We start from the raw sequence: 22,283 nt of genomic DNA, 5'->3' as shown, positions 1-22,283 counted from the left end.
AACAGTGCTGGTACCACAGTACAATTCAAGCTAATATATGCAAGACTCTGTGAATTATATTAGTTATTAATAATTATATTAGACATTTTTGTCAAATATTAGGACTACTGTACTATTCTGTGTCAAAAAAGCAAAGCAGTGATTATCAATAGTCTGAAATATTGCTATGTGGAATGTGTTTAGACATTTAATTGCTGCTTTGATGATATGACAGAAAAACCACAGAATAAGACTTTGATGAACGGAAGTTGCAGCCTAAATCTGAAGGGGGTAATAGTATCAAGGGCTAAAAGAAACAACACCCCCAAATCAAAATCATAAAAAGTTTAAATATATTTTGCATAAAGAAAATCTAATCTTTTTGTACAGTAGTACCATTAGGATTTTTTTGCATTGTGACATTTATTTATTTTTTTTTTTAATTATTGTAAAAAGAATTGGGTGGGCAAATAATAACTGTCATAAAAAAGTCACAATGTCAAAAAAATGTAACAGTCCTTAAACCAGGCTTCATTTTCTTTAAGCAAAAATGTATTTTGTATTTCTTTCTTTTGAATTTGGGGTGAAATGTGACCTGGAAATGTTCTTGATTTACTTATAAGGAAAAAATGACTGCGCTCATAAACTGTTCTAAAAACACATGGCACCTTTATTGGGGTCACAGAACATGATGATGAACAGACAAATCAGGCCTATGTTACTGATTTGATAATCTACAAATAAAGGCACAAGCACTCAAGCACAAAAATACAATTGTTTAGTAAAACATGATAAAAAAATTATTTTCAAAGGCCACTTTTGGTCAGTAAAATAGCACTTATAAGGTGGAGCACTCCACATCGTCCCAGTTAAAATGATTGAAAAACTGAGACTGTATTGTCTCTGGAACAAGTGTCTCTCACAGTTCTTCCCGTGCTGTTCTGTCCAGTGGAGACTGGAGCACATTAGAGTTCTGGGCCTCTGTGCTGATCTCAGCCTGTTCTTGCGTCTTACCCGAGCGCTTCCTGTCCCAGTCTGTGCTTATTTTCTCATTGTCCCACACTGTGGAGGTTTCTGTGTCGCTGATGTAGCCCTGTTCGCCAGTGTAGTGTGTAGGGAACACCAGCAAGGGCTCCGCTGAAAATGCTTTCAGGTCCCTCATTTGAAACTGCTCCATGTAATCCGATCTGAGAAGATTGGGATGTGAATGTTATGAGACAAATGCAAAAACTAATTAATAACTAGATTCTGACATTTTCTAAAGAAAATGTGAGTGGTGCTTGCCATGCCAAACTTTCCACCACGATGCTAGAAATTTTTAAATGGTTGCCAGGATATTGTGATGTGGTTGCTAACATTATGTTAGTGTTTTTTTATAACCATTTTACTATGCAATTGCTAGGATGTTCTGAGTGGTTGTTAGCACGTTTCTTTGCAGTTGCTAGGGTGTTCTAGGTGGGTCAATTGAAAAGAGCCCTAACAGCATTAGCGCCAGGAATGCAGAATGTAAACCTGACAAATTATACATTATCTACTGCATATATCTTACTTTAAATCATCATCAAATGATTAAAACAGCTTCTTTTACTGATCTCATGCAGAATCTATTCAATGTCATCTATTAATGTCATATTATTTCATCTTGTATGTGTAGTCCTATACGTCTTCATATATACATGCTCCTCTAAACGCCTCTTACAGCAGCATGCTCAGCTGTTTCGAACTTCTTTCTAGCTCTGAGCGAAAAAGAACATCACCGTAACTTCACCGGAGTCTTAAATATCTACTGTATTATATTGTGGTCACTAGATATGGGTAGGGTCCTTCAATACAATTCTATTTTGTTGTTGTTGCCCATTTTATCATCCGCCAGGCAAATTATTATTATTATTTTTTTAATCCAATTGCGTAGAAGAGTAATAGCTTTTAAATGCAGCACTGAAAAACCCTAATGCCCAATAGGAATATAGCAAGCACCACTAACAAGTTACAATAAATTAATAATAACAAAATGTATGGTATATATGGAGGATTTCCCACATTTTTTGTACTTACACAGGATGCTTATTAAACATAACAGGAAGGAACTCATCCACAGGTAACATTTTACTGAGTGGTTCTGCTTTGAGGAGCTTTGTGGCTCCTTGTAATGACATCATGTAACCCAGCGTCCAGTAGGAATAATCCGCCTCCACCAAGTTGCGAATGTTTGATACTGCTTTTTCAGGCCGGTCCACTTGCATCCTCTTCCTCCCAATATATCTAAAGGAGTTGACAAACAATAAACAATAAGAACAAATCTTTCATCTGTATGTAAACCTTTAGTAACTGAGTCAAAAATATCAACTCACATGAGGTCCCAGTCAAGACCCTTACTCTCCACCTCATGCATCAGATTCTGCAGGCGCCGTTTGAAGAAAATTTCAAACCGCAAATCATCTTCAAGTACCAGTGAAGTCTTCAGGCCTCTGTCTACAATCTGTGTTTCAAAGCACATATAGATCAAAGAGTCAGATCCTGACACAAACCTTTAATCTATGCACAGTCTGTTCCAAGACATAGAGAGCTGCCTATCAAGACCTATTTGTGGCTGCCTATGAAGACATCTCCAAATTGGCTATATTAGTTTGGATGCTGCCTTAAATGGTAACTGCCCTGTTTAGATGCTCGACAACGAGGCACTTCACTAGGATATGTAACCGAGAAATATCAGTTTGGATCCGTGCCTGACCTCTTTCCATATGTTATAGTGGGACAGGAAACAGCCCAGCTCTCCTCTTGTAAGAGGCCTGCCGTGGTAAGGGTCACTGTAGCCGGGCAGCATGTGGATTCCCATATCATTGATCTCACTGACATTCATAGCTCTGGTGAAAAAGGAGAGGCTGTGAGCAAAAGTTTTGTCCCAGAAATGAATGTTGCATGGTTTGAAGGTAATAGAAGTGAACTTACTTGCCATCAACAGCAGCAGTAATCTTGCAGTCAATCTCCTGCTCTCTCAACGCTTCAAGCATTCGCTCACGACGGTCGGCCCGCCGCTTCAGGTTGATCATAAACACCTACCAGTACGGTACACAGTGTTTACACAAATAACACATTGATAATAGGAGTCACACTGTTATGTATAATTTACAGACAACGTTACCTCATCAAAACCCATTTTGTCTGGATTTTTGACAGGTTTGGGCAAGTATCTGGACGGCTCAACTGGAGGATTTCGCACTATAAATTATTCGAGATTTAAAGAGGTGGTTATATTTAAAATATTGACTGAGGCTAGAATTGTGCCTAACATCTCTTTTTTGTCCCTTCAAAAAAGTCAAACGGTTTGGGAAATGTACCATTGATCTCCAGTAAAGTATGAATGAAGCTGTCTGCCTCGTCCTGCAGAGTGCTGTGAGCACGAAGAGGCACTGGGAGATGTCCATAAATTTCCTTGTTACAAACAAACATCTGGACCTCTGAAGAAACACAGAGAATGCAAATAAAAGGCTTTTCCCTCATACCGTATGATGCCCCACAAGCTGAAAACATTACTAACGAAACTAGGTCCTGCTCAGAGAAGAACATACCTGCCATGCGGGCTGAAAAGGCAAAGACTATAATGTCATCAAAGGCCCAGGTGTAGTCTGGATGTGGCGGGTGAAATGCCAGCAGTCTGGAAGCCTCTTTCCGCAGGTCTACCAGGAAAGTTGAGTGCACCATGGGAACTGCAAAACAGCCCTTGCGCAATGCCTTACGCATGGGGATGTAGGCAGGTGTTCGCTTATAGTAGCCCTATAGAAGTTGAATATAAACTCGTCAATACATTCATATTGTGTTGAAAGTGTTATAAACATAGAGATATCCATTATCGATATACCTGAGATGTCATTCCACACCAGAAGTTTGAATACGCAGCACGAGATTCCATCATTGGTGCCACAATGGTCTTGTTCTCCTTTATTAATTTCCATAAGACATCTCGGTTGGTCAGGAGATTATCACAATCTATCATCTGAAAGTTTTTAAATTATAATTGAATTATTGGTGCATTTATATACTGTATATGTAGGTCTTTCAGTTAAAATAAGTAACTTTAGCTTGCTTCTGAAAACAAAACATTTTTTTTCTGGGTTCTCTGAGATTAAAATGAGGCCATGTGCACACTGCAAAGTTTTTGGAGAGACAACTGCATTTAAATGTGGAAATCCCCTAAATTATCGATCTGTGTGTGTACATAGCAGTCACTTTTACTACCCCTCGTGAAAGTTGACATAGTGATGAAACATTTTTGTCTTGTGGTAGTAAACAAGAAACGTGGAGGCTTGCCCCTGAGACTTAAACATTTATTTTGGGATTGTCCTAAAGCACAAGCATTTTTGGAGTTAAAAAATTACATCCAAAAAGAAGCCAATGTGGTTATTAAGTGTAAAGAAATAGATGTTATGTTAGAGGATGTTTCAGTTAATAATTAGGGCTGTCAATCGATAATGTTTTTAAATCAAATGAATTACATGATGTGCAGATTATTAATGGCATTTCAATATTTACTGGGAAAGGCCCACAAATAAAGGTAATTTTGAATATAGTAGTTTAAATTATAAGTATAACGTACAATAATCGTCCTTATTCAGAGAATTTAAATACATAAAAGCATATACTGTACATATATTGTGGCAACAGACAAGTAATGCATTTAGAGAATGCAAAAAAGTCTTAAAAAGTCTTATAATAAATTAAGTTTTATTACCATATTATTGAACATAACCATATTACTGGCCTACTTCCATTTGCTCTATTTTTAATTGTTGGTATCTTTTGGAGTGTGCTTTTAGGACAATTTGCTAAATTAAATGTAGTTTGAAACTTTGAAAAACTTTTTCAAAGTTGCACGCGTTTTTGCATGCGCATTCTGCATGTTCAGAATATGTGTGGTTAGACAAATCAGGTCACACGTGATCAGTGCTCGAGCACTCTGCTGATGACTAAATTTCGATATGCAGACAGCTTGCATTTCGTGTCTGACCGAGTATAATTTGTAATTTTACCATACGGTTCCACTGGCGCCTGGTGAGTGGAGTGAGTGGAGTGTCTATTCATTCCAATGGGAGTCGAGCGTCATGCTCACGAGGTGGATTCTCATTGGAATTAATTGAAAATGCCCGCTTCACTCACCACAAGCCAGTGAACACGAACAATTTAGCCCAAAGTATACTTCGGGAAGTGACGCAAATCTTGTCATCAGAAGAGTGCTCAAGCACTGAATGCGTGCAGCTAGATTTTTGTCTTTGAGCGTGCAGAACATACATGAGCATGGAGTTATTTGCGCTTATTAGTGGGTCCACAAGGTGGCAACACTCAAAATTTAGCTGTTGCTATCACGAAGAAATGCAGAAGATGCTACACATCAGGAGATGAAGGTAAAAACAGAGTGTGTGCAAGTCAAGAGCACGTGTGATGTGAGGAGGTCTGGAGATACATGCATTTGTATAATCTGAGTCTGAAGGAATATAAAGAATTCTTTATGGGTCTAAACTCCTGAAGAGAAAGTCCAGTGTCTCATTGCAGTTATAGTGCGCGTGCGCTAATTGCCTGTGTATACACACACACAGGTATATGGTGTCCTTTGACAGGCTCGCGTTTGACTGCATGCAGACGCTGTGCGTTCGTGTCAAATTGGAAGTATAAAATCAAATCAAATCAAATCAAATCAAATCACTTTATTGTCACACTACCATGTACACAAGTGCAACAGTAGGTGAAATTCTTGTGTGCAGTTCCGAGCAACATAGCAGTCATGACAGTGACGAGACATATACCAATTACAATAAACAACATACTTACACAAAACAATTTACATATCAAATGTACACATACTTACACAAAACAATTTACAAATCAGATGTACACATACTTACACAACACAATAATTATATACAATGCAGAATATAGAACAGAATATACAATACAATACAATAAGTGGGAGTATATGAAATATATATGTGTATATATATATATATAGCAGTTGTATTGAGGAGAATATGTTGACAGTCCAGTGTGAGATTATAGATTAATAAAGTGCAGTGCTAATTATTGATCCTGATAGATCAAGAGTTCAACAGTCTGATTGCTTGGGGAAAAAGCTATCATGTAGTCGGCTGGTGCGGGTCCTGATGCTGCGATACCGCCTGCCTGATGGTAGCAGTGAGAACAGCCCATGACTTGGGTGACTGGAGTCTCTGATGATCCTCCGAGCTTTTTTCACACACCGCCTGGTGTATATGTCCTGGAGGGAGGGAAGCTCACCTCCGATGATGTTCCTGGCAGTTCGCACCACCCTTTGCAGGGCTTTGCAGTTGTACGCGGTGCTATTGCCGTACCAGGCGGTGATGCAGCCAGTCAGGATGCTCTCTACAGTGCTGGTGTAGAACCGTGTGAGGATGTGGTGGTTGTGGTGGATGTGGTGTATACCGTGGTCTTTAGAGTGCAAATGTGCATCTGTGAAAGGGTGTGCTGCCTGCTTGTTGGTATGACGATAGGCATTGCTTGTGCAGCTGGATTGCTGACTACCCCTTATGCATCAAAATGGTACATCAAGCTTGATTTGCTCCGACGGTGGGAACATTTCATATTATACAAGCAGCAATTATCAGGGTCCATGCAGTTTGGAAAAGTGGAGAAGATGGTTTTGAAAGAACCAATCTGTCAGGGGCAAAGTAATCATTACTTTAAAAAAATATATATTTATCCCCTTTCTCCCCAATTTGGAATGCCCAATTCTCATGGTGGCACGGTTACTCACATCAATCCGGGTTGCGGAGGACAAGTCTCAGTTGCAGCTTGACGCATTTACCCATGTTATAAGGAGGGTTATGCCCATTTATACCCATAAAAAATTAGGGGGGGTTACCTCCCCCCATTCTCCCCAGAATCTACACCTCTATCTATACCCTTACAAAAAATCGAGAGTTCTGAAAAAAACCTGCTGCAAAATCTTCATTGTCGCCAAAGCTTTGCTGAAGGTGCACCACTACCGGTGAAGAGCTGCAAACTTCTGGCAAACCTTTGTGGTGAATCACAAGCTCATTTGCATGTGAAAATATTGAGTGGGAAATTTGCGGCAAGTTTGTCAGAACTCTAGATTTTTCATATAGGTAATCTTCTAGAGAAAATTTATTTGTACAACTCTGTATAAAACAGGATTAAGCCCTCAAAGGAGACTGTATTTAGTTGCAGTGTGTAAATGTCCTATGAGTACAATCATTACTCTAAATTGTAGTGACCAAATTTCCTTTAAATCCATCTAACTGCTGGCTGCACAATGGACCCAAATATACCACCAACAAAGCAGTTCTAATTAACAATTTGAAGATTTGTGGTTCTGATAAATAATATGGACAGGTATAATATTGGGTCACCTCCAATCTCTACCACTGTGACATAAACATTTCTACACTCCGTCTGTAATAATCTAACAGTAAAAAATATACTATCTGTAAGAATCTCACCATGAGATAGTCTGCCCACATCTCTCTTGCAGACTCAAGTGCTGCCTGACGCAGTCTCATTACGTAGGCATAGCGCTCATTCGTCCACTGCTTTGGTCCTTCCTCCTCAAAATATGCACTGAGTAGGGAAGAGAAATTAAATACTTAATACCTAACACTAAAAGGAATTGCAAAAATAAAGTAGCTCCATAACACAAGTGAAGAAACACTGCAAACCTTGGTTGCTCCTTTGGCCTCCATTCCACATTATGGTAGAGTTTCTGTACATTGATGAGCCAGTCTTGCAGTAGGTATGTCGTGTTGTCAATATTGTGGTCGGTTGCTACCCTGTCAGTAAAGAAATAGAAACATATTGTGTTTTGCAGTGGGTACAAACTGTGCTCATACTGGGTACCTTAATTTCTACAGTGGCACACAAAACAATATCTCACCAAACTGAAGATTACATGACAATTCACAAGCTCAAGCTTATATGATTACTTGTCCGAGCACAAAGTATAATCACCCCAAAATGGATATTTTGTAATTTACACCCCCTCAAAGCTTCTCTTGTCCATACAACGATGCAGATTTAATGAAAATCCTCCCCTCTCAAATTTATTTATAAATTCCCTTTAAAAAATTCACATGCCCACAGCAAGCGATGTCCTTCTTAAAGTCAATGGAGTGGGTCGTGTTGTGGTGCTTACGTTGCCGCCGGGTGGGCTGGCTCACTGAACATCTGCTTGACTGTTTGAAAATTCTGCATGCTCTTTTTGCACTTGTTCTGCCTATTGGCTGGAGTTTATTTTATAGAGCAACACACATTCGGGACAGTTTTGTGAATTAATCTACACACTCTTTGTGCTTATTCCACCTATTGGCTAGAGTTTATTTTGTGGAATATTTCAGACAAAGTCATTAGAGTGAGTAAGTAATTTGCTTTTATGTTGCAGCCGAATGAACCGGCACACTGAACATTCATTTCACTGTCTGAAGAATCTACATGCTCTTTTTTTTTTGCTGGTTCCGCCAAGCGGATGGTATTATTTTGTAGAATAATACATCTTTAAGACACTTATATGGATGAAGCTACATGCTGTTTGTGTTTATTCTGCCTATTGGCTGGAGTTTGTTTTATAAATTATCTTTTGCTATGTAATTCTGTCTCACAAAATTTGTATAGAAACATCGGACTTGAGCAATCAGACGGGAAAGTTGTCGCAGAGTTTCTCGTAGGCGTTCATGGACTGTTTCTTCAAGAAACGCACCTTTCCCCACAGGAAGCTGAAAAATGTGGAAAGATATGGGGTGGGCATTTTTTTTTATAGTGCTGGCTCGAGTAAGAGCAGGGGAGTCTTTGATAAATAAACATCTACAATTCAAATGTCTCAAACAGAGTAAAGATAAATTAGGAAGAGTCATTATTGTTTTAGTTGAAATTCAGGGACAAAGTCTTATTTCGGCTAATATTTATGCACCTAATGTTGATGATCAGGGCTTTTTTTATTGATCTTGAAGGGATGTTGCAAGCCGCTGGACCCCCTCATGATATAATATTGGAAGGAGACTTTAATCTTTTGATTGACTCAGTTCTTGATCATAGTGAAGCAAAACTGTGTAAGCCCCCTAGAGCAACATTGACGCTTCACAGGATGTGTAAAATCTTGGTCTTACAGATATTTGAAGACTTTTGAACCCGTCTGGTAGGGACTATACAATATTTTTCTTCAGTCCATAAGATTTACTCTAGAATAGATTTTTTTTATATCTAAGTCCCTCATTTCATCTGTTGTTGATTGCTCAATTAGAAACATTTTAGTCTCAGATCACGCCCTGGTGTGTTTAGAGGTGTTGCCACATACACATAAATCATATAGTTGCCTCTTTAATGTATCCCTTTTGCAAAATCCTGAATTCCAACAAATGTTAAAGGCTGAAATCAGTGTAGTATCCTCTGTGGGCGTGGCTTGGGAGGCACTTAAGTTGGTTCTTAAGGGTCAGATCATACAGTATGCCTCATTCACCAAAAAATACAAAGCACAAGAACTCATGGGAAGGGAATATTAAAAGTGCAGAGGCAGAGCTGAAGTAGCGAATGTTGTCTAATGGCCTCAAGATATAATACTCTTTTGTTGGGGAATGTGGAGTTTTGGCTATTCAGGGCAAGACAGTCATACTTTGAATCAGGGGACAAAGCAGGGAAGCTTTTGGCTAGATTTATAAAGCAGAGAGAGTCTTTTACCTATTACCTATATTTAATATTAATAATGCTTTTAAAGAATTCTATCTTGATCTCTATAGTTCGACGTCTTTGTCTACTGATGAAGATATTATAAACTTTGTGGAACCATTAGAACTTCATAAACTGAAGACTGAGCAAAAATTATCTTGATTCTGAGATAACCATGGAGGAGACCAGATGGCACCACCTGCTTTATACTATTTTTGGGAGTAGCATACACCACCCTAAAGCAGCAGATAAATTACTGATGATTACTGCTTTTGGAAAAGGCCATGAGGCATCAGTGTATTACTCCCTGCTAATTCAGAGTCTGGGGGACAGAGCTTCAACTTCTTTCAAGAGACTATGGGAGAAAGATTTAAACTTGGTATTGGAGGAGGGAGTGTGGACTAGGATTAAAAAAAAACATCAAGTCTATATCTAGAGATGCAAGGGTGCACCTTATGCAATTTAAGATTTTACATAGATTCAATTGGACCCCCTCTAGATTGAATAGGCTTGGTCTTAAAGACACACCCACCTGCTGGCAATGCCAATCAGACAACCCATGTTTTTGGTAGTGTTAAGATCCAAGATTTTTGGTTGAGGGTTCAGAGTTTTATGTGTGACGTATTGGACACTCAAATTTCATTTTGTCCCAGAATCTGTATTTAAGGCGATGGGGTGGTCATTAATATAAGGGATACAAATAGAAAATATTGATCGGCAGGCAGACCATCCTTTGGGGATGGAGGTCGGCTGGAGCACCCTCATTTCGGGAACGGTACATAGAAATGGGCAGGATGGCGGCTTTCAATGAAATGTCATATAGAAGGCAGGGAAACTTGGAATTGTTTAATGGAAAATGGGTCCGAAATTTGGCATATTTGGAGGGCTCTTGGGGATGGGAAATGTAGTTTTAAATGTGTGCGATTAAAAAAAATTGTATTTGTTTTTTATATATAATTTTTTTTATTTTGTGTGTATTCTCAAGTTGGACCACAGGAATGTTTGCTGGGGGTCAGGGTAGTGTTGGGGATTGGGAGGGTGAAAGGGAATTATGGGGGTTAAAAGTTGATTCGGTGTATATATGTTTTCTTTTCTGTTTCATGTGTCTGAATCAATAAAAGTGTTAATCAGAAAACCTCCTCGTCACAAAATATTTAGACTGTTCTGCCGGGTCTGATAGCACAAACACCAAATGCAACAAATAAAATACATGAAGAAACACACATAAGTTCTCATTTTAATTCTACTTCCTCACAACAACACAACACTAAAAAGGGAAGCAGCAAATAAGTGAAACTGCAAAGTAATAGCAAGTTATCAGAGTTAGTTTTAGTAAACCGATACCCCACTCTGCTGAAGGAACGGAGCAGACCACGTGTCTCACTTTTCATTGGCTATGTCTTAGCATGCCATGAACAGAGTATCTCATAACAGCATGACCTCACCAGTCTTACTAGTGTTGAAGACAGGATAGTAGAGAGTGAAAAAGCACAGCTGTGATGGTCAGTAGTACAACTCCAAACAGGGTTCAAATATCACACAGGCTCTTGAGAACCCAACAACTATGTCATAAACTCCTACACTACAGACTGGTTTATGGAATTGTATTTTTAAAAAAGATATATTTCTTGGGGTGACACTGCATAAAAGGAATAGTTCACTCAAGGGATTATCTCATCATTTACTCACCCTCGTGCCATCCCAGAAGTGTATGACTTTCTTTCTTCTGCTCAACACGAACTATGATATTTAGAAGAATATCTCAGCTTTGTAGGTCCATATAATGCAAGTGAATGGTGACCAGGCCTTTTAAGCTCCAATAAGTAGATCAAGTCAGCATAAAAGTAATTTATATGATTCCAGTGGTTTAATCAATGTCTTCTGAAGCGATCCAGTCAGTTTTGGATGAGAACAGACCAAAATATAAGTCCTTTTTCACTATAAATCTTAACAACAGTAGTCTCCAATGAAATCAAGATTTCAAGCTTGATTATACTTCCTATAGCACCATCTAGCGCTTTACACATGCGTCAAGCACTAGGAAGTGTAATCAAGCTTGTGCCTAAAGAATGCAATGGCAAGATGTACAGTGAATAAGGACTTGTTTTTTGGTCTGTTCCCACCCAAACCCATCTGGATTGCTTCAGAAGACATTGAGCATGTTTATATGCACACCAATACGGTTATATAAAAAATCTGACAAAGCAAGAAAAACATGTTTACATGAGATTTGAAATAATCTCACTATTCTCAACATTTGATGTACAGTAAAACCAGGAAGAGTCATGCGCTAAACACATTGGATAAGGGGTATCAGGAAGTCCAGCAGGGGGTGCTCACTCTGTGGTCTATGTGGGTCCTTATGACCCAGTATATTGATGTTGACACTATACTGCAAAAAAGGCACCGTCCTTCGGAGGAGGACCCAGGTCCTGACACTCTGTGGTCATTAAAAATCCCTGGTATCCTGGCCAAATTCTCCCCTTTGGCCCTACTCAAGCATGGCCTCCTAATAATCCCCATGCATTAATTGGCTCTATAACTGTCCTCTCTCCTCTCCACCAATAGCTTGTGTGGGTGAGCATACTGGCACATTATGGCTGCCGTCTCAACATCCTATTGGATGCTGCACACTGGTGGTGGTTGAGGAGAGTCCCCTCTTCACTGTTTAAAGCACTTTGGGTTTAGTGTCAGAAAAGCGCTACATAAATGTAATGTTCATTCATTCATTCATAAGCCAGTCAGTACACCGGGAGAAGTGTTTACATGCCATGCGAAATCAGCATAATGGGCAAAAATCTACCCGTGTCGACTGGTTTATTCTCACTCTGTTTATGACCTTACACAGATGAAGAAACAATGTTTATTGCATTTACATGACCACACACGTTGTCAGCTTATTAAGCATAATCAGTGTAAGAACGTGCATGTAAATGCGCTGAATGTTTATACCACTGGAATCTGATGGATTACTTTTATGCTGACTTTATGTGCTTTTTGGAGATACAACATTTTGGTCACTTGCATCATTGTGAGTACCTACAGAGCTGTTTCATTTGTGTTCAGCAGAAGAAAGAAAGTCATACACATCTGGGATGGCATGAAGGTAAGAATTTTCATATTTGGATGAACTATTCCTTTAATAAACTAATAAATGAGGTTTCAGAGGTGGACCAAAAACAGGGTTCCCCTCTGTGAATGTGCAGCAATGATTGATAATAGAACCTGACAACCTTGTAAAAAGTGAACATGCGCAGTTGTTACCTTAAAGAGCTATTTCTACCTGATCTGACTCTTAAAATTCACTAACTTTGTTGGTGTAACAGTGTAGGTATATAAATACAGTCATTTTACATTACATAATATTTATGACTTGAATAAAAACCACTTAATTTAGATTATAGCATGAGCCTCCACATGCAGAGTCTCTGGATGCGTGGATTGACACTCTCAGAATCAGAGGCAACTGAGACTTGTCCTCCGCCACCCGGATTGAGGTGAGTAAACGTGCCACCAGGATGACCTACTAAGTAGTGGGAATTGGGCATTCCAAATTGGGGAGAAAAGGGGATAAATAAAATAAAATAAAGTAAAAAGATATATGGGGAAAAAACTTGCATTCATTGGGAAAGTACACAGAGAATAAGAAACTAAATGTTGCAAGCTGGACTCAAACCCACATTGCTAGCATGAGCACCACAGCTCAACATTAGGCATCTAATGAATACAAGTATTTACTAGTAATAACGCAATTGTAGGGCTCTGTAATTGGAATTGTTACCAGTAAAAAGGCAATTGCAGAGCTCTGTAATTCAAGTGTAGAGCTCTGCAATTGCATTCTCACTAGTAACAATATCATTACAGAGCTCTGTAATTACAATTCTTACTAGTACAATTTTTTTTTTTTATTGTAGATCACTTTAATTGGAGGTTTTTATTAGCAAAATGCCATTGTAGAGCTCTGTAAATCAATTGTAGAGCTCTGCAATTGCATTCTTACTAGTAACAATGTCATTACAGAGCTCTGTAATTGGAGTTCTTACTAGCAGAAAATGTATTGTAGAGCTCTCTAATTGAAATATTTCCAGTAAAAATACAATTACAACGAGTAACCCTGAATGCAGAAAAGCACAATTGGCTTGCCATACAATTGACACCTTTTCAACAGAGATCTCCATTCACTGCTCAGGACAATGACAGCTTTAAAGGAAAATTCAGTCTTGGCAGGGATGAGAGAGCTGAACCGAACACAATCTGAGCTAGCTATGATGGAAGCCACTCCCATTTGTTCAGTTTGCCCATAGACCAAGCTGCTGGAAAACAATGTTCACAGACCCCAGCAAACCTTCATACACACATGTGATTTCGGTTTCATGATACATTTGAATTTAGTTTCTTTGTCAACAAAGAGAATTATGAAATGGAACCATCTAATGCGTCTCCATTGATCACACTCTCTGCATATCATAAAGAAAAGGCAGATAAAAACACGTCAACATGGACGTTCGCTCTACTTGCTTTATGACGTATTATGAGATTCTAAAATTATGACGTCACGGAAATGAACACGTCAATAGAGCAGCTCTGCGGCTTCACTCGCTTACCAAAGAGCAATTCGGTCCTTGGGGTAATTCAGCCGTTCAATAGTTCCGAGGAAATGTGGCAAAGAGTGTTGAGCGTTGCGGCAGATGAGAGCGATCATTACTCGTGGAGATAATACAGAAGATTCCGGGCTCCAGCGTTCTTCATGGAAGTATCCTTGAACTGGACCAATACTCATCAGACAGGACAATAGCACCGACAAAATCAAAACTACCTGGAACATTGTACAGGGCGGACTCCTTAAAAACAGGCATACGATCTCGTGCAGCAATATTGCACAGTTACACCCTTTCCTAACTGAGTTAGCAGAAAGTTAAAAAGCCGTAACTTCAGTTTAAATAATTCCGCCGACTATAAACAGCCTGCAATGACAACGCTGCAGTTCTGAGCGGAGTGAAGGAATTAAAGGCGATGATACGCTGACGTTTAAAGGGGAGGGGCCCTTTAATATTCCGCTGAACGGAAATCTGCAAACTGAGAATATTAGGGGACACTTTATAATTACTAGATTTCATTAATAATTATTTAACAATTGTTTTTAATATAAAATAACATTACATTATATCTTTATAACAGATTAGTTATTGTACATTACATGTGAATATTTTATGAAAACAAATTAATCACATTTTCTAACTTTGTGAATCATCATTAAAGCTGCAATAAGCGATTTCAGCGCCACTAGAGACACCAAACGGAAACACAAAACACTGATTGTTTAATACATTTCCTAAATCTCACATTTTTGTTTGAGATTAACAGAAAGCAGCCTCCTATTGGCTAAAACGCGCGGGCCGCGATAAGGTTAGTTTATTGTTTTGTTTTTTAGTTTGTTTACAATCAGTATCTTCATAAGTGCCGTTATTGTCGAGCTACAGTCTTTATCTGTCTGTCCAAGTATACATGACACAATGCATAATCGAATATTTAAAGGAAGGATAAATGTGCCACAATTTAATACGATTCACTGCATTAATTAATGGGCATTATTAATGCACTAATACAACAACCAGGGAGAATCTATTTTCTCTCAGTCTTCACTTTAAATAAACACTATCTTTTGTCATACAAATGAAGACATTATGTTTCTGTTAAATATTTTCTTCCCTGTAAATAAGCACATTATGCCAGTTCTTTCCACTTTTTAAAGCTTTATTTTAAAATGTGCTAAAAAGAGAATAAATAAATGTGGTCTCCCATGCTCACTGTCTAAGTACGTTAAAGGGATAGTTCACCCCAAAATGAAAATTCTTTCATAATTTACTCACCCTCAGGCCATCCCAGATGTGTGTGACATTCTTTCTTCTGCAGAACACATACAAAGATTTTTAGAAGAATATCTAAACTCTGTAGGTAAGCTACTCACAATAACGCAAGTGACAAACATATTTAATCTCCAAAACGCACATTAAGGCAGCATAAACATAATCACTCAGACTCCAGTGGTTAAATCCATGTCTTCAGAAGCAATATAAGCGATTTTGGGTGAGAACAGACCAAAATATAACTCAGTTTTCACTGTACATCTTGCTATTGCAGTCTCTAGGCATGATCAATTGATCAAGATCGATTACACTTCCTAGTTCTTGACCCATATGCAGAGCAGATGGTGCTATAGGTAGTTTAATCAAGCTTTAAAATCATGATCGCCAATGAGACTGCTATCAAGATGTACAGTTAAAAGTTATATTTAAGTCTGATCTCAACCAAAACCAACTGGATCGCTTCTCAAGACATAGATTATGAGTTATGTTTATGCTGACTTGATCTACTTTTTGGAGCTTCAAAGTTCTGGTTCATCATTCACTTGCATTGTAAGGACAGCGCTGAAATATTCTTCTTAAATGTTTGTGTTCTGCAGAAGAAAGAAAGTCATACACATCTGGGATGGCACGAGGGTGAATAAATGATGAGAGAATTTTCATTTTGGGATGGACTATCCCTTTAAGCAAACATGCGTTATATGTTTTTTATGGGAGAGAAAACGCTTAAAGGGTTAAGTATGCGCGCACGCGCGCGCACACACACACACACACACACACACACACACACAAAGTATAGTCACCCTTTGCCTAGAATTTGCAGACATGAACTCTTGACATTTTCTTAACCAACTTCTTGAGGTATCACCCTGGGATGTTTTTTAAACAGTATTGAAGGAGTTCCCATCTATGTTGGGCACTTATTGGCTGATTATCTTTATTATTTGGTCCAAGTCATCAATTTCATAAAATGTAAGTTTTATAATGAAATAAATTAATAAGGTGAAACAATTATATTTTTGTCTACAAAACTAATTTCAAACATTTATGCATACACCTTCAGATCGAAAGATATTTAAGATCATGAGAAACATTTCAGTCAAGTGTTTCAAAACTTTTGACCAGTACTGTATATATATATATATATATATATATATAGTACTGTGCAAAAGTTTTAGGCACTTGTGAAAAATGTTGCATAGTGAGGATGTCTTCAAAAATAATGACATAAATAGTTTTCATTTATCAATATTTGGTGTTGCCACCTTTGCCTTCAAAACAGCACCAATTCTCCTAGGTACACCTTGACAGTTTTTCTTGGTTGATGGCAGATCGGATGATCCAAGCTTCTTGGAGAATTCGTCACAGTTCTTCAAACTCTTTAGGCTGTCTCAATTGCTTCGGTCTCTTCACGTATTCCCAGACTGACACAATGTTCAGTGGGCGCCATGACATCTGTTGCAGAGCACCTTGTTTTTCTATTCTAATCTTTTCTATTTGCAAAAGTAATGTTTGGGAGTATAAAATGTATGTATCTATAAAGCTGAAGATATAAATAACCACCTTAAAACAAATGTTTTTGTGAAACACCTTAAGTGCCTATATATATATATATATATATACACTCACCTAAAGGATTATTAGGAACACCATACTAATACTGTGTTTGACCCCCTTTCGCCTTCAGAACTGCCTTAATTCTACGTGGCATTGATTCAACAAGGTGCTGAAAGCATTCTTTAGAAATGTTGGCCCATATTGATAGGATAGCATTTTGCAGTTGATGGAGATTTGTGGGATGCACATACAGGGCACGAAGCTCCCGTTCCACCACATCCCAAAGATGCTCTATTGGGTTGAGATCTGGTGACTGTGGGGGCCATTTTAGTACAGTGAACTCATTGTCATGTTCAAGAAACCAATTTGAAATGATTCGAGCTTTGTGACATGGTGCATTATCCTGCTGGAAGTAGCCATCAGAGGATGGGTACATGGTGGCCATAAAGGGATGGACATGGTCAGAAACAATGCTCAGGTAGGCCGTGGCATTTAAACGATGCCCAATTGGCACTAAGGGGCCTAAAGTGTGCCAAGAAAACATCATTACACCACCACCACCACCACCAGCCTGCACAGTGGTAACAAGGCATGATGGATCCATGTTCTCATTCTGTTTACGCCAAATTCTGACTCTACCATCTGAATGTCTCAACAGAAATCGAGACTCATCAGACCAGGCAACATTTTTCCAGTCTTCAACTGTCCAATTTTGGTGAGCTCTTGCAAATTGTAGCCTCTTTTTCCTATTTGTAGTGGAGATGAGTGGTACCTGGTGGGGTCTTCTGCTGTTGTAGCCCATCCGCCTCAAGGTTGTGCGTGTTGTGGCTTCACAAATGCTTTGCTGCATACCTCGGTTGTAACGAGTGGTTATTTCAGGCAAAGTTGCTCTTCTATCAGCTTGAATCAGTCGGCCCATTCTCCTCTGACCTCTAGCATCAACAAGGCATTTTCAGCCCACAGGACTGCCGCATACTGGATGTTTTTCCCTTTTCACACCATTCTTTGTAAACCCTAGAAATGGTTGTAGCGTGAAAATCCCAGTAACTGAGCAGATTGTGAAATACTCAGACCGGCCCGTCTGGCACCAACAACCATGCCACGCTCAAAATTGCTTAAATCACCTTTCTTTCCCATTCTGACATTCAGTTTGGAGTTCAGGAGATTGTCTTGACCAGGACCACACCCCTAAATGCATTGAAGCAACTGCCATGTGATTGGTTGATTAGATAATTGCATTAATGAGAAATTGAACAGGTGTTCCTAATAATCCTTTAGGTGAGTGTATATATATATATATATATATATATATACTGTCACAGAGACAAGTGTGATTCTGTCAGGTAGTGGGCATTCAAATGAATGGAAGAAAGGTTATTATAACGTGTTACTCATATTTTACACCAGTTAACTTTATACCACCATGGCTGCACACTGAAAGCAAATTAAATTATGTTTATATATAACATCATAAAATAAGTGCAATCATTTGACAGCTATTTTTGTTAATTATTCCTAACATTCATACAAATGAATGCAGGATGTTAAAACTTATTGGTTCAGGGAATGCAATTCTTGCCACCTTCAGTGACCTAAGGTTCACACGAAACATTAAAATAAAATGAAAGTGGAACACTAAAAACTGGATATCAACTCTTTATTCAGATATGTGGGCATACTGCATTGTTTTGTTTTTACAGATATCATTTCCCGGACACAGGTCTTCATAACAAAAAATTAGCATAATTATTGAACATTGTTTCCACCAAAATATTATACAATAGCTACTAGAGTTATTGTTAAACGATACAACTGTGGTCACTTGGTATTAGCCACCAATGTCTTAATAAACTGACAAAGACTCTGACTTAATCAGTGATGGTTTTAGAATAATAAAAGTAACTGCATCAACTATGGTTTAGTTACTTTGTATTTTTTTAAGCAATGTGAAGATAAGATGACGCCTGACACCTAAGGACTTCATAGGAATCCTAGACACAGTGTTTCTACAAGTTTGGTCTCCTGCATTCAGAGTTTAGCCCCAGGACCTGGCCTCTCCACCTGAGAAGTGAGGGAAGCAGCAGCTGGCTCATCCAATAGCCAGAAGAGTTCTCCCTGTCTGGGTGAGACAAGAGCTGCTGGAAGCACATGGTCTTCTCCACCCTCTAATACTTCCTATAAAGATACAGAAAGAAAAACTGAAATAAAATCTAAAAGCAGTAAGAATATCAATATATTTAAGGTAAAATGTAACACTGAACACTGTAGAGCATTTTTAAATGAACAATTGGCCTAATTATTTTTAATAATTTCAGTGGGGAAAAAAAACTTAAAATATGCTAACCTAAAGTAGGACAGTTTGCTTACTTTGAGTACTGGAGCTTTGCTGCCCCCAGTTGACACAAAAACTACACACCGAGCAGCATTGACCACAGGTAATGTCAAGGTAACACGTTGAGGGGGTGGTTTTGGAGAATCGGTGATAGGGGCCACTGTCCTCTGGGTTTCCTATAGAAAAAACATGATTCAACAGTACTATGTAATTGTGGCAGGGCGGAGTGTGGGGCCGGGTCATGATTCCGCACACCCGGCCCCTAATCAGGCTAATTAGCCATAGAGGGGGATAATGGGGGATCAAATACCTGTAATAATGGATGATCTGGAAAAAGTGAGCAGGTGTGTCCATCTGGTCCCATGCCTAGCAAGAGCATGTCAAAAACCGGAATTTGCTCTGTACTTAAAGCCTACAAAGACAAAAATTCAGTCACGGTTAATATCTAAAAAAGGTCATATGATTTAATGCAATTTCTAAATAATAATAATGTTTTAAAACATTGAAATCACACCTTACTGAGTTTGCCAGCGTAATCATCAGCACATTCTTGTGCAGGTAAAGAAGGATCTATTGCCAAGATTCTTTCCTCTGGAATGTTGATTTTATCGAACAGATGATTCTGTGAGACACAAAAAGCAATCAGTGCAATTCAATATAAGTGCATTATTGAAAGATCTCTACAGGTCTTACAGGGTTAGTTAACCCAAAAATTAAAATGTGGTCATCATTTATTCACCCTCATGTCATTCAAAACATAATTTCTTCTGCAGAATACAATAGAAGAGTAATGTTGAAGAATGTTGACATCCCATAACATTCTCCTTTTGTGTTCCACAGAGAAAATAAGAAAGTCTTATTGATTTGGAACATGAGGGTGAATAAATGATGACCAAATTTAAATTGTGTAAACTATCCCTTTAATGGTTGAAGACTGCCACTCTACAAGATGGGCATGCACACAGTTACCTTGTATAATCCGTAAGTGCTCTCTGGATGGTTGAATGGAACAAGCCTCTCATCACAGAACCCAATGAGCCAACCGCTGCAGTCCAGGTTTGCTACAGCAGGCAGCTCCTTACTGAGGATGGTCACCAAACTCCCTCCAGAAAGGCCCAGAGAAAAGGAACTTCCCCCATCGTGAAGAGCTTTCTGAGCTCGAGAAGACACTAGTTGGGCCAGAGTGGTCCCGAGCTCTGCCGCTGAGGGGAAAACCACCACTCTTCGTCCTGACATTGATCACTGAAATATGAGAGGCGTATTTTGATTATACCAATCAGTTAAGAATTACAGTATGCAATCAATATGGGTTCAAGGGTCACTGTTGCATTGGGAGTCAACTTAGGTATTATTTATACATAAAAACAATGATTTCAACAGTATTGGCATTAACATTAAAAAAGGGAGGTGGTTTGATTGACAGAATTGAATAATGAGCAACAGTTAACTGTCCTAAATAAGCTATATAGTGTAAATTATGTTTGCCTGTACAATTGGAAAATTTGTGTTCGGAACTATTTGCACTTTACGTTTGTTTGTCTGGGCAATGTAGGTTTGATGAACTCAAATGAATCGAGGAAGTACTGTATCCGAATGTGAGTCAAAGGCTACCAATAAACACGGGTTTTAAAGCACATAACAAAAACATGTCAACTACAATAAACTGACGGCAACATTGCTGTCACTCACCGTGTTTTCTTATTTAGATCAGGAGTGAAATTGCCTTTACTCTCGCCTTGCGTTCCTCATGCGATCTGACCAACATCCAATCATCGCAGAGAACTGTTGCATTCTGGGTAATGTAGTTCTACGTCGTTTAAAGCCTCTTTTCTGTAAATAATCTGTATTATAAATAGTTCGCGGATTTCTGAGTCAGAGATTATCTGTCATATGACAACTGAATCGCAAGCATATTTTGGTCTGAAAATTTGATCTTTTAACCACATGATACGTTTTCGTGCCTGATTTGCCCTTTCAGTAGCCTATATTTCACATTATATGGGCTATATTTACAGTTAATATAATATATAATATTTATATTTAATATTCTTCGCGGATGTAATATTTAGTGAATATAGAATATAATATAGATAGTTGTGCAGATATATTTGAACAACAGCACTCTTGCTTGTGTGATACTGCTTTTACACAACAGTTCAACAAACAATTAAATAATATTAATGTTGAACTAATCTATTAACCCTTGTGTGTCGATTTAAAAAAGTTACTCAAAAGTCCTTAGAGGACAAAAATGTCAGTGTCAAATAATTGCCTTAAAAATATTATATATTAATATTATTTTCCACTTTCGCTGACTTAGATTTTTTTAACCAATATTAGTCCTGATCATAATTACCGAATATTAATTAATTTTCAGGATTTTAACCATTTAAATGGCAGTTTGGTTTACACACACACACACACACACACACACACACACACACACACACACACACACACACACACACACACACACACACACACACACACATGTTGTGTTTCCATGTTTTATGGGGACTTTCCATAGACATAATGGTTTTTATACTGTACAAACTTTATATTCTATCCCATAAACCTAACCCTACCCCTAAACCTAACCCTCACAGAAAACATTCTGCATTTTTACATTTTCAAAAAACATAATTTAGTATGATTTATAAGCTGTTTTCCTCATGGGGACCAACAAAATGTCCCCACAAGGTCAAAAATTTCAGGTTTTACTATCCTTATGGGGACATTTGGTCCCCACAAAGTGATAAATACACGCTCACACACACACACACACACACACATGTTGTGTTTCCATGTTTTATGGGGACTTTCCATAGACATAATGGTTTTTATACTGTACA

At 38.4% G+C, this 22,283-nt stretch overlaps 2 protein-coding genes across 2 annotated transcripts; both read right to left on the bottom strand.

The window, feature by feature from the left end:
* Nucleotides 1–636: 636 nt before the first annotated feature.
* Nucleotides 637–14,656, bottom strand: colgalt1a (collagen beta(1-O)galactosyltransferase 1a). The gene is made up of 12 exons (XM_052139463.1): nt 14,283–14,656; nt 7,683–7,793; nt 7,467–7,584; nt 3,839–3,973; nt 3,549–3,753; nt 3,318–3,437; nt 3,122–3,198; nt 2,929–3,035; nt 2,711–2,843; nt 2,331–2,458; nt 2,035–2,241; nt 637–1,166 (listed from the first exon to the last, which is right to left on the bottom strand). The coding sequence occupies exons 1-12, from the start codon at nt 14,501–14,503 to the stop codon at nt 899–901; spliced, it is 1,830 nt and encodes a 609-aa protein (XP_051995423.1). The 5' UTR covers nt 14,504–14,656; the 3' UTR covers nt 637–898.
* Nucleotides 14,657–18,747: 4,091 nt separating this feature from the next.
* On the bottom strand, nt 18,748–21,208 carry pgls (6-phosphogluconolactonase). Its single transcript, XM_052139893.1, has 6 exons — nt 21,121–21,208; nt 20,401–20,673; nt 19,946–20,053; nt 19,742–19,843; nt 19,467–19,607; nt 18,748–19,274 (listed from the first exon to the last, which is right to left on the bottom strand). The coding sequence occupies exons 2-6, from the start codon at nt 20,665–20,667 to the stop codon at nt 19,128–19,130; spliced, it is 765 nt and encodes a 254-aa protein (XP_051995853.1). The 5' UTR covers nt 20,668–20,673; nt 21,121–21,208; the 3' UTR covers nt 18,748–19,127.
* Nucleotides 21,209–22,283: the final 1,075 nt, after the last annotated feature.

Source organism: Xyrauchen texanus, chromosome 12 (assembly GCF_025860055.1).
Source record: "Xyrauchen texanus isolate HMW12.3.18 chromosome 12, RBS_HiC_50CHRs, whole genome shotgun sequence".
Lineage (NCBI taxonomy): Eukaryota > Metazoa > Chordata > Actinopteri > Cypriniformes > Catostomidae > Xyrauchen > Xyrauchen texanus.
The sequence above is the reverse complement of the archived record's forward strand: the minus strand, read 5'-3'. Positions and strand labels throughout refer to the sequence as shown.

Coding starts and splice junctions, on each gene's coding strand:
- colgalt1a (XM_052139463.1), bottom strand. CDS start 14,503: ATGTTCCAGGTAGTTTTGATTTTGTCGGTGCTATTGTCCTGTCTGATG. Junction 3,974..7,466: donor TGTGGGCAGACTATCTCATG/GTGAGATTCTTA, acceptor AAAAACTTTCAG/ATGATAGATTGTGATAATCT. Junction 2,844..2,928: donor ACTGCTGCTGTTGATGGCAA/GTAAGTTCACTT, acceptor CTTTTTCACCAG/AGCTATGAATGTCAGTGAGA.
- pgls (XM_052139893.1), bottom strand. CDS start 20,667: ATGTCAGGACGAAGAGTGGTGGTTTTCCCCTCAGCGGCAGAGCTCGGG. Junction 19,844..19,945: donor ACGCTGGCAAACTCAGTAAG/GTGTGATTTCAA, acceptor TTGTCTTTGTAG/GCTTTAAGTACAGAGCAAAT. Junction 19,275..19,466: donor GCAAAGCTCCAGTACTCAAA/GTAAGCAAACTG, acceptor GTATCTTTATAG/GAAGTATTAGAGGGTGGAGA.